Here is a 12997-nt window from a genome sequence, read left to right on the forward strand (position 1 = left end):
GAGATGCGAAGTTCCCAGAAAGGCGCCAGGCAGAGAAACGCTCACGCGCGAGACGCGGCCGCGCAGGCGCAGTCAGGGCCCCCTCACCTAGCCGGAGCCTTTTCCCCTCCGTGGTCTTTGGCTTGCGAAGTGCCGCTGGGCTTCGCATTTGTTGAAAGGCTGGGGTCGTGGACCCCTGCAAGGTGTCAGCAGCACGGAGGTGCAGGGCGTCGTCGAGGGTGCGGGGCCGGGCGCCGCCGGTGGCGCGCTCCGCCCCGGGGCCCCCGCCACTGCTCTGGGCCAGGCCCTGGCTCCAGCCTCCGTCCCGGCCCCGGCCTCGCAGTTCACCCTGCTGGTGATGCACCCCTGCGGAGGGCAGGACGAGTCCGCGGCGGAGGGCGTCCTCAGGCAGCCTCCGGCCCTGGGGGACGGCGGCGCCGGGACGGGCAAGTCCATTAGGTACCTGTGCGAAGTGGCGGGGGCTGGCGAGGAGGAGGCAGGGGAGGACGAAGCCGACCTGCTGGACACTTCAGACGCCCCGGGGGGAGGCGAGAGCACGGCTAGTTTGGAGGATCTGGAGGACGAGGAGACACACTCGGGGGGCGAGGGCGGCAGCGGGGGAGCCCGGAGACGGGGTGGCGGCGGGGGCAGCATGAGCAAGACCTGCACCTTCGAGGGCTGCAGCGAGACCACGAGCCAGGTGGCCAAGCAGCGCAAGCCTTGGATGTGCAAAAAACACCGCAACAAGATGTACAAGGACAAGTACAAAAAGAAGAAAAGTGATCAGGCCCTGAACTGCAGTGGGGCCGCCCAGCCTGGCAGCGCGGGAAACGTCAGACTGGAGGTATCAGACCTTAGCTGGGGTCTTGGGGAGTGGGAGGTGGTTAGGGGGGGAAACAACACTCTTAGCGCAAACCGCGTTTCGTTTCCAGCGCTGCCCGCCGGCTCCCAAATGGGCCAGGTTGCTATGGCTCGACTTGTGGCAGAGAGTTAGTGAGTGCTTGTCCTAAATTAGAGTTTATACACACATGTGCAAAGCCTTAACCGTTCGGGTACATCCTTGTGAGAGATGAATAAGTGTCAATAGAAATGTTGTGACATATCAGCAGACCTGTTATTTCAAAGATCTGCAATATGGGCTGGAAGGACAGGTAGTAAGTGAATGATGTGGTTCATCGCTAAAGGAGCAGGCAAAGAAAGAGACCTTAGGAAACTAGATGAAATTATACTTTAGAGAAGGTAATCTCTTCCTGATTGCATTACCCTATTCACAGCGTACTGTTACCAGTATCCCTATTTTAGTACCCAACTCTTAGTACCCCATTGCTAAGTACTCTGTTCTTAGTGCCCTGGTCTCCCTTAATCTTATTCTTTTGTACTGTTTTCAGTAACTCTATTCTCAGTAGCCTTATACTGTCCTCAGTACTCCCATGCTTAGTACCCTGTACTTAACCTTGCTCTCAGTATCCCTTTTCTTAGTACCTTGTTCTAACTATCCCTTTTCTTAGTGCCCCTAGAAAGGGAAATGGAATAATAATGGGGTGTAGGTCTCAGCAGATTTTTGGAGTGTTTAATTTGAATTGTTTTGAAGGTTAAAGCCAGTGCTCTGGTGTTGGACTTTGGGCTACAAATCTCCATTCCATCATCATTTGCTGGTGGTGTGGCCTTCTTGAATAGGTTGTTAAACTCTTAGAAGCTTCAGCGTCTTCATCTGTAAAGTGGATTTTAAAATGGTACCTGGTTTGTAATGTTGCAGTGAACATGTGAAATAGTCCATATTGAGTGTTCACACAGTGTTCACACTATCTAGCAGATAGTAAAAACCAATAAACCTTAGCCACTATTATTGTCATTATTCGTAGTATTCTTGGAAGTTGTTACAGATAAGCAGATATTTCATCTGTATGTTTTCCTCCTTTTAATAAAAGCTATAGTCCCTCAGTACATTGAAAAATTGAATTTTGTTAAAAATGATCCAGAAAAAATTTTAAACTGAAAGCTGTCCTAGAATGTATTCTGAAAGTCTTTAAATTTCTTAGTTTTTGCTGGACTTGAACAACCTCCTCATTGCCAAAATTTTAGACTTTGGGGTTGTTTATAAATGTAATGTTATAAATATTTTTAAAATTTAAAGCCCTCAACATGTCACACTTAATTTACACTAATAAGGGCCTGAGTGACTTCTCTTTCCCTTTTATCTCATTGAGTCTTAATCTGTTTAGGGTAAAAGGATTTATTTCAGAATCTGATAAAACCTAATGAACCCTTTTCCCAGAAAAAATATATACATGTAGGTATTTAATTTGCATACACATTATAGAGTTCAAAACCCCTGTGGACCTGAACCTGTGTCCTTGTAAAATGTATTTTACCAAATCTTAGATTACAAGGAATTATGGAAATAAGCATTTCACTTATTACAGAATGAAAGTAAGGTTGATTTTTTGCCCCCTATATGTTTCAAAGTTTCTCCTGTGTTTCAAATTCACTTCAGAATTCTTCAGAGAGAGAATATACTTCTTTTCAAGAAAGAGGTATTTTACCTATAGTTACTTTTTTTCTTTTAACTGTCCAGCTTTTACATCTACAGTTTGAAGAAAATGTATAAAAGGCAAATAGATACTGAATTAAGTCTCCCCCTCGACGTCCCACAAAGAAGAATCTTAATAATTTTCCTATTCTAAAATAATTTGCATGATTTTTTAGGAAAGAGAAGTAATTGCTATCAGCAAGAATTAATACCCTGCTGTACCATTTGTCTTATATTATGGGACACTTTACCAGTTCTGAGACTTCAAGAGCTGTAAGTCTTTATCTTTGTTGAACTGAGTGTGAAGAAAACCAACAGTGACCATCAGGATATAAGGGGCAACTGTATAGCACTTCTTTAGTAGTGGAAAGGAGGACAGATCATTATAGGCTGAGATACTCTGGAAAGGCTTTGCAGAGAAAATATAACTCAGTATAAGCCAGAAAGGGTGGCTAATAGTTTATGCTTAATCAGCTAAGTGATGTGCCAGACACTGTGCAAAGCTGTAAATGGAGTGTCACATCCTTTAGCAATGCTAGATACGTGCTGTATTTCACATACATGGAAACTAAGGCACAGAAAGGTGAAGTAACTTGGTCTAGGTCTTATAGCCAGCAAATATTCAAACCCAAGTAGTCTGATTCTAGAGCCTTCACTCACATAGTGTATCCTCACACAATACTGTTTCCCTCGAATTTGGGTAGGTGAAAGAAAATGAAGCTCATCTTAGTAAAAAAAGGGAAGTGGGAATACAGAAGACACTTTTGGGAAGAAACAGGAGGACCACTCTAGCTAGAGTGAAATATTTATGTGGAAAATTCATGAAAAATAAATTTGGAAAGAGAATTGGAAGCCAGTTTATGTATGGTATTGAATGGCAGGTTATGGGATTTAGGTTTGGAGTCTTTAAATGAAGCTTCTAATTAGGAAGTAACAGGGCTCTACTCTAATGGGATGGTTTAAAGTCAAGGCTTGTAGACTTAGAGACTTTAGGAGATTATTATAGTAGGACTGATGGGCAGTGGTAGGGGTCTTCTGTAGTGTGAAAAGCAAATTAGAAATTAAGGTTTTTAAAATCATTTACATAAATCAAATAAGGAACAAATATATATAATATTTAGTCTATGCATCTAAAAGTGTATTATATGAGAGAACACATAAAAGGAACTAGGGTTAAAATAATTGACTTATGGGGTTGATCATTATCCCTAAATATCTAAAAGGCTATCGTTTAGAAGAAGCAGTAGGTTTATTTTGCATAGTTTAAGTAACTAGGAACCTTAGGTGAAAATCACAAGACATATGTCTTTCAGCTTGACCTATATAAAAGCTACCTAGATGTTGGAGTTACTTAAAATTAAATGGGATGCCTCAAAAGTTGGTAAACTCCTTAGGGCAAAAGGTGTTGAAAATTTTTGAAAAAGGAATTTGAACACTGTAGAAGTTTGGACTAGCTGACTCAAGGTTATTTCTACTACAAGCTTCTGTGTTTTTGTGACATTAACATTGTGAATCTACATAGTGCTTTTCTGGGGTTGTAAGAATAACACCATCAAGTCAGTTTCATTATTTTGTTTCTGTGCACACAAAAATGACATGTAGTTAATCCTGTGGGGAGCGAGAGAGGAAGAAATTATTTTTGTTTTCTCTGGTATCAGAATGCTCTTTTTACAGTTTTTTTTTTTTTTTCCTTTACATTTTGCGGCCTAAAGTGTTTAGGGATTGAACATTTTTGTCACATCCAGTTGATAAACTTCTCATAATGAAAGAGAGAAAGTGGATATTTTAACAGAGAACTCAGAGCCAGTGGGGAAAGAGGTCAGGAGAAGAAAACAGCTTCAGTAACCACCTAAATAAAGAGCAAAGAGAGGAGAGTAAATTTACATATGGCTTCATGGTAAAACACTTACAGTTTTATATTTGCTTAGTTAGAATTTCTGGGTGTGGTCAGTATTGTATCAGGTTTTCTAAGAGTCAGAATATCTTAGTTAACTACAACAATATTTAGTTATGCCAGGAAAATTGTATTTTAAGATTCTGTCAGGTAACGGGATACATATTTGGTAGTTAGTGCTGATTTTGTTTAGTTAAGGATGTCTCAGACTATGGTTTTCATTTTAGAACTTAACTATTTTGGCTATACCAATAGCAGGAGATTATTTATACCAGTGCTTTCTAGTCTTTTCAAAGCCAGTTTGTCATTTTTTTCCTAGTGACTTCCAAAGTTTGAAAGCTTCGTCTGTCAGTTGCTTCTTTAATATTTTACTGCCCCCCCCCCCCCCCCCCCGCATTTAACTGTTGTTAAATGGGCAAGAAACTATCAGGGTGTCCGCATTTAACTGTTGTTAAATGGGCAAGAAACTATCAGGGTGTCTCATTAGCAATATGTAAATTGCCTTTGAGTTATGTATTTATGACAAACTTTGTTTTGGCCTGGGTGGCTTTATCTGAAGAGAATGTTTAATTTCCACTTGGCATTTTTTGTAATATTGAAAATAGCTAACAAGTAACTCTTTGCTTCTTCCACCTCTGCCCCACTATTGATTTTGAGACCTTCAAGAGACTGGAAATCCCAGGTTGGAAATCGTAGAAGGTGAGGGAGTGAAGAATGTCCTATAAAATTAACTGCCATCACTTTACCTATGACTTAAACAGGGATTTTCCCAATGTTTCACAGGGACTAAGCAAGAAGGAAGAGAAGCTGAGACCCATTCCTTACATCATTGAAAGCTTACAATCACGGATTATTACTTAACTTAATCCTATTTGTATTTTTATCATTTATCCCAGGAAAGTACAGATAACATACTCTCCATTGTTAAACAAAGAACAGGAACCTTTGGGGATCGTCCTGCAAGACCCACTCTTTTAGAACAAGTGTTAAATCAGAAAAGACTGGTAAATATCTGTTTGTAAAGTACTTACAAATTTGTGAACAAAAGTTTTTGTAAATAGAATTATGTAGCTTTTGTGATTTTAAAACTTGTTAAACGGTTACCAGGATCGAATTGTTCTTCCACCACACACTAGAATGTCATAATGCTCTCCCAAAACTGGATGAGCTGAAACACCTTTATTCCTATATCTTCACTGACTAAACCTTGAATATCTGAGCAAGATAGGGTTTTAAAAGAGACTTGCTTTGTACTGAATTCTGTGATTTATGGGATAATGCTTTAGTGGTATGGAAGTATAATTAGGCTACCATTTAAGAAAGATCTCTATTATAAACTTGGTAGAAGGCATCAGAATTCAATCAGAAAAAGAGAGATTATTCAATAAATACTGAAATAACTGGTTAATAATTTGAGGACAAAAAATAATTTAACTAATCATGTCACTGTACATCAAAATAAATTCCTGATAAAGATTTTTAAAAAATGGCATTGAAACTTTATCTCAAAAATATTTTTCTGGCTTAAAAGAAATAGGCAAAATTACAAAGAAATGAATACTATCGTCAAAAATGGTGGTAAAAATGCAAACTTCAAAATAACATATAGGAAAAATCTTTGCAACAAATATAAGAGACTGTGGTTAATATGGTTGACATTTTTAGTTTACAAAATATTTATATAAGTTGATGAGGAAAAAGTTTTGACTTTAATACATTGCAAAAAATATGAATAGGGAAAAAAAGCAGAAATGCCACTATTTAATGATATGAAAAGGTATTCAATGTCAGTAAAAATCACAATAAACAGTACAACAGATGAAAATTATTTAAATGATAACAAACAATGACGTTGAGGGTTCCATGAACTAGATATTCATTCTTTTGATGGTATCATATGTTGGTATAATAAGACTTCTGCAAAGCAGTTTGGCACTATGTATCAGAAGTCTCCAAACTAATCATTCATTTAGCTCAGCAGTCATACTTACTGTGGAGATCTCTGCAGGAAATAAATTCTGTATATGGATAAAGTTAAGCATAAAGATGTTGCCAGAAATGTAATTATCACAGTTAGTAAAATTGTAGTTTAAACAGCTTAAATGCTCAAACAGTGTCATAATAACTGAGTAGACTATTGTGCATTTACTTAATAGAATTTGGGACTATCTTTACAAATACATGTTTTTATTGAAGTATGGTTGACTACAAGTAAGTTTTAAAACCAGTAACTAGTGGGGCGCCTGGGTGGCGCAGTCGGTTAAGCGTCCGACTTCAGCCAGGTCACAATCTCGCGGTCCGGGAGTTCGAGCCCCGCGTCGGGCTCTGGGCTGATGGCTCAGAGCCTGGAGCCTGTTTCCAATTCTGTGTCTCCCTCTCTCTCTGCCCCTCCCCCGTTCATGCTCTGTCTCTCTCTGTCCCAAAAATAAATAAACGTTGAAAAAAAAAAAAAGTATAATAAAAAAAATAAATAAAACCAGTAACTAGAAAATGTACTTTGCTCTAATGTTAAGGTTTTTTTTTTTTTAAGTTTATTATATTGAGAGAGACAGAACAGTCACGGGAGGGGTAGAGAGGGAGTGGTGGGGACAGAGGATTTGAAGCAGTCTGTGCTGACAGCAGAGAACCTGACATGGGCCTCAAACCCACAAACCGCAAAATCATAATCTGAGCCGAAGTCAGATGCTTAACCAACTGAGCCACCCAGGTGCCCCTCTAATGTTAAGTTTTAACATCAGTATTTAATGATAGTATTTCCACCTTGTTCAGTTTATCTTTTTCAGTTTTTTGGAACCAAAGTATTTTTTCTCCTCATCAATTTCTATAAGTATTTTATTATAGTAAAATCATACTAACCAGAGTCTGTTATAGTTGTTATATGACTTTATATTTTAAAATGACAGTTGTACAAAACTGTATATATTTTTTTTGATCAGTCATATTCTGTCTTTTCTGAACTTTTGGTAATGTGCTAATATTACTTTTATTAATACCTATATACCCATACACACACACACACACACACACACACACACACACACACAGACACTTTAATTTCTTCAGAAAGACTTAATAGGTTAGTGGGAGAAATTGGATCCTTAAGTGGATTTCCACACTAGCATCTAACGGCCATTTTCACATGTGGCCCCTTTTCATGTCCTTGTTTTTCTTGCTATAATCTTGGGCCAATGCTATTCTTGGCTGTTTGCTCTTATGTTTCATAGACAATATATATGCTGGCACATCAATAAAGCATTTCCTTTGTGTTCAAAGTCACCAATAAGATCAGGCTTCACTCACTATTTTTAGGTTTTAGTATTTTGATGTATGACATCACATTTTATTATTATTAGTTTGCAGTTTAATTGCAATGCATCAGATGCAAGGGTGAATGCAAAGGCATGTTTTATAAGTATATTGTGCCTTGTGCAGGGACATAACAGTAATTTTATAGCATGTGAAGATAATCCCATAAGAATAATGTTAACAAATACATATTTTCTTTTTAAGTCATTACTAAGAAGTCCAGAAGTGGTGCAATTTTTACAGAAACAGCAACAACTATTAAATCAGCAAGTTTTGGAGCAAAGACAGCAGCAGTTTCCAGGAACATCAGTGTGAAAGAATCTATCAAGAAGATCTACATGGTTTTTATTTTGTTGTAGTAGATGGACATATTTTTATACTAAAGATAAATGGGGTAAGACATGCCAGTGAAACATAAGCAGTCATTTTCCTGTAAATGTATGTGTGCATTTGGGGATAAATAAGTATTGCACTTTGTGCATCTAATCCTTTCAGGTTACCGTGAATTTGAAGAAACAGCTTATCTTTCCAAAATAACATTTAATTACAGTTGTTTTTTTAAACAAAGTGTTCCTCTTCAGTCATAGTTACTGAAGGTAATGGAGCAGTTACTTTCTGTGGAAGTCAAAAAGTTAATAGATACTAATCTTTGGTCATTTAATTCAGTGGTTCTTATCAAGGGTCATCTGCAAATGTATGGATATGTTTTTGTTGTCACAGTGACCTTGAAAACTCCTAGTTTTTTAGTGAATGGGTCAGGAATGCTAAGTGTTGTATGGTGTCTGGCATGGCCCTTCACAACTAATAATTATCTTACCCACAATGCCAGTAATCCTTCTCTTAAGATACACTGATAGTTGTGATACTACTTGTGATGATAAAATGTAGTCAGGGCACCTAGAATTGGATTCTTGTAATAACCTTTTCTTTACAGTTAAGACTGGAGCTGTCAAAGAGGTAAGCATATTTTAAATGTGTAAGGAAAGTGATCATTGTTACTATCTGTGAAATTAGGATGTGCATTTCTTTTCAGGCATGTGCTGCTAAAACCTAGGAGAGGGGTTATCTAAGTACACTGGAATGAAAGCATCTCTTCAAGTTGGCTTCTTACTTCATGTTACCTATTAGTATTGATCTCTTTTAAAGCAGACTTGTATGTTAAGTCTGTGAACGGTATATAGATGTATCTCATTCCACCAATGTCAGGACAAAAAAAAATTTTTTTGATACTCCTTTTCCTTTTCAAAAAGAGATTCTGAAAGTAAAAATAACACTCCACCATTTTGTCAATGTTTTCCGAAACAGCTAATTTAAGATCATATTATTCCTAAAGTTCACAGAATGATGGGTAACTGGATAGATAACTTTTTCCTTGTATCTTCTCCTAGGAAAAGTTTTAAAAGGCAAGCCTACCAATAAGAGTAACCAATCAAATGTCAAGAGAGGATTTCCAATGTTAGATAATAAATGTATGTCTCTTAAGTCTAACTGCAAAAATGTGTTTGTTTCTTGGGTTTTAAGCCCTGAAATATGTATCCAGTTAAACTTAGTCATGGCTGTTCTAAGAAGTACTTAAGGAGAGAAAGAATATTTTTGTTTATTTTTTATGTGTGGTTTATACCTGCCTATCTGTGCAAAAATAACAGATTTCACCAAAATTATTCATTAAAGCCCAGTTGTTGACCTTTGCATTGTCTGATTCACTTGTTCTATTCTTCAGTTTTTTCACTCTGGATGCAGAGGAATTCATTTACATTTGTTATTAACTGTTAGTTCTCTTACTTACGGTATTGGAGCTTTACTTAATTCCTACAGTGTAAATAAACTTTTATGGTGAAAAAAAATCAGCTTATCCTTTAAATAGGATAGGAGGCATATGAAAGGAGGGAAAGTAATAGGCCAGGAAGTACTGAATTAAAATAAAAGAGATTGAATTTATGTATATGTAAGTATCTATCTCAACATATACTTGCAGATAAATCACTAAAACAATAAGGTTTTTACTTATTTGGGGGTAGATTTATTGCATGTGTCACTACTAGTTTATACCTCCATGTGCTCATAACTTTCACCTTATGGCTTTACAGCTCCTCCCACCAGGAAATTGACTTTATTTACCTATCCCTTAAATCTGAACGACTGGCCTGTGACTTGTTTTAGCCAATAGAATGCATAAGAAATAATATGCCAACTTTGAGTAGATTTCCAAAGATTTTGAATAGTTGCCCTTGTTCTTTTAGAATCCTACTCAGCTGCCTACTAGCCTAGCCCAGCCTAATTTGCTGGACAAGGAAACACATAGCCCAGGCATCTTAGTTACCAACAGCCTGTAACAGCCAGGCATGTGAGTGAGGCTATGCTAGACTAGCTATCCCCCAGGCGACCTGCCAGCTGACTGTAGATGCATTTGAAATCCCAACCCAAATCAGCCAAACCTAGCCCAGAACTACAGAACCACCCAGCTGACCTGTAGAGTTGTGGGCAATAATAAATGTTTATGACTGTAAGCCACAATGTTTTGGGGCGGTTTGTTACACAGCATTCTTGAGAGTAGGTAACTGATACACCTAGCTATATAGTTATTGCTGCTTAACAAACCACCCCAAAATCTAGTGGTGTAAAACAACAATTTATTATCTCTCATAGTTCTGTATAGGATTGCTATAGTTTTAAATAGTCGTACAAATACTTTGAAGCTAGGTGTGGCAGGCTGTACTTTCCAAAGATGGCCACAACAAAGTCTCCCATTCCACATGCTCTTATGTGATGTGGCCCATTAAGGACTGGATTTTAGGGGCATCTGGGTGGCTCTTATCAGTTAAGTGTCCAACTCCTGATACCGGCTCAGGTCATGATCTCATGGTTCCTAAGATTGAGCCCCGTGTTGGGCTCTGCACTGACAGTGTGGAACCTGCTTGGGATTCTCTCTCCCCCTGCCCTCTGTCTCTGCCACTATACTGCTTGCATGCACACACACGCACAGCATGTACACACTCTCAAAATAAATATTAAAAAAAAAAAAAAAGAATTGGATTTTATTTTGCTACCCCCTTGAATCTGGGCAGGCCCTATTCCCACTTTAACAGAATATGGCAGATGTAATGCTATGCTAGTTCAATTGAGACTGGAGGAAAGAGGACACAATAAATACATTTATTTATATAAATATAAATAAGCTTCCAGCTTCTGTGTTCCAACAAAGTCAGAGATCAACTGCCAAGATAGAGTGGGGAGTTGATAAGAAACTTTAGAAAAAAGGCAAAAGTTGGAAAGACACATTGAAGTCAGTGAGATGGCTAATAGTAGTCGCTTGCTAATAATCCCCTGATAATCTGTTTTTCCCTTCTTTCACAGTAATAGAATTTTGTGTTGGGAACATCGCCACACAACAAGATAGCTGACTTTCACATGATACCATGCTAAAGAAACCAGACATAAATGATGTGTGGATGATTCCATTTATATAAAGTACAAATGCAGGTGACGCTTGCTGTTAGAGTTCAGGCATGGTTAGACTTGGGAGGGGGTAGAACCCAGGAAGAGGCATGAAGAGGCTGCTGGGGTTCTGGTATTATTATTCTTGCCCTAGATGCCAGGCATGCAAGTGTGTTCTGTTAATGCAAGTTCAGCAAGCTATACGTTTTATATACATATACATCATATTCACATGATTTTTATGTTTTTCAGTATATTGTATTTCAATCTTTTTAAGTTTTTCCTTTTTTAAGACTATTTATCAGCTGCTCTTGCATGTGAGTAAATTCTGGCCAAGAAAGTAGAAGCAGAGTGATGTATGCAATGTCCAGTAAGTGCCCTGAAAGAAAGCAGACAGCCCACTTTCCTTCCTCCATCTTGCGTTAAATGTGGACAAAGCAGCAGATCACCTGTAGGCCAAATGAGGTTAATTCACTGGGGATAAAGGAACAAGATAGAAGGACCCTCCTTAGATGGCCTCCATCCATGTGGAGGAGCAGAGCCACCACCCTAGCCTGAAACCTCTTGTTTTTGGATGACTACGTGAAAGAAATGGAATATCCTGTGTCTGCCATGATTATTATGATGTCTCTGTTACATCCAGCCAAACCATATCCTAAATAATACCATGGGTAAAAGGATTGCTGAATAAAGATTTGGAATACTGAAGCCAGGAATCTGTAATGGCGTTCTGCAGTCCAGCTGTCATGGTAGGAAAAATACGTATTACAGGCTTGATCTCAGATTGATTTAGTGGAAGAGGAGGACAAGGAAGTTAGGATACTTTTGAGAGAGTGCTTTCAGTAACAAGATAGAGTTCAGGCTGAGCAGAGGAGAAATGAGAGCAACAAGGAATGGGGTTTTCTGTGAGATTGCAGAGCCAAATGTCAGAAGAATGAGAGAGCACAAGATACGTAAGCTAGGAAACTAGTGGTATGCATCACGATGGATTAGTGACAGCCCCAGTGCTATTATGCTCTATAACAACATATGTTTCCATGAATCAAGCTCTTTGAAATCATTAGCTGTAAGACTATTCCCAGGCTCCCACTAGGAGTGTGATTCAGAGGGATGGATAAACAAGCCTGTAAGATTTAATGACAAATGTCACTCCAGGAAGGCTCACTCCAGGGAGAAACAAAGCGATTTACTTCAGCTCATCAACCAGCAGCTCTAGAGTATTGCAAAAACTTGCTAAGAAAGTGATCATAAAAGAAAAAAGAAAGAAAACTGTAAAATAGATATCTTGCTTCAGAAGTAGTTAACCCGAACTGTGGAGAAAAGACAACCAACCAGATAGCCCTCAAAAGAACCGTCAAAGGTCATATTGTCAAAAATTATCATAGGCGCCTGGGTGGCTCAGTTGGTTAAGCATCCAACTTCATCTCAGGTCATGATCTTGCGGTCTATGAGTTCAAGCCCCGTGTCGGGCTCTGTGCTGACAGCTTGGAGCCTGAACCTGCTTGGATTGTGTGTCTCCCCTCTATCTGCCTCCTAGTGCCCTGCTTGCACTCTCTCTCTCTCACAAATAAACACATCAAAAAAAATTTTTTTTTTTTAATTATAAGTCGTCTATAGTCAAAGACTTTATTATGAATAGGCAAATACAAAAGGGTTCTAACTAATCTTACCAAAATTATATGTATTTATACACACATACAAGCTTGTATACAAAACTGGGAGTTACTTCCATAAAGGAAAACTGGGGCACTGATGGTGTGGAGTAGCAGAATGGGGGGTTCAGTGGTTAGGAGACTATCTTTCATCAAAATAATCATTTGAACTGCTTGAATTTTTACTAGTGCATGTATGAC

The 12997-nt window shown here is 38.5% G+C and overlaps 1 protein-coding gene across 1 annotated transcript; it reads left to right on the forward strand.

Annotated features, from left to right (window-relative positions):
• The first annotated feature begins 3 nt into the window (after window positions 1-3).
• Window positions 4-9398, forward strand: RFXAP (regulatory factor X associated protein). The gene is made up of 4 exons (XM_045058409.1): window positions 4-45; window positions 92-823; window positions 5300-5407; window positions 7914-9398. The coding sequence occupies exons 1-4, from the start codon at window positions 4-6 to the stop codon at window positions 8022-8024; spliced, it is 993 nt and encodes a 330-aa protein (XP_044914344.1). The 3' UTR covers window positions 8025-9398.
• Window positions 9399-12997: the final 3599 nt, after the last annotated feature.

Source organism: Felis catus, chromosome A1 (genome assembly GCF_018350175.1).
Source record: "Felis catus isolate Fca126 chromosome A1, F.catus_Fca126_mat1.0, whole genome shotgun sequence".
Taxonomy (NCBI): domain Eukaryota; kingdom Metazoa; phylum Chordata; class Mammalia; order Carnivora; family Felidae; genus Felis; species Felis catus.

What these genes read in the sequence shown, in the direction of transcription:
- RFXAP (XM_045058409.1), top strand. Translation starts at nt 4, where the DNA reads ATGCGAAGTTCCCAGAAAGGCGCCAGGCAGAGAAACGCTCAC. An exon ending in CCAGGCAGAGAAACGCTCAC is followed by an intron (nt 46 to 91) that starts GCGCGAGACGCG and finishes CCCCTCACCTAG; the next exon opens with CCGGAGCCTTTTCCCCTCCG. An exon ending in CGGGAAACGTCAGACTGGAG is followed by an intron (nt 824 to 5,299) that starts GTATCAGACCTT and finishes CATTTATCCCAG; the next exon opens with GAAAGTACAGATAACATACT.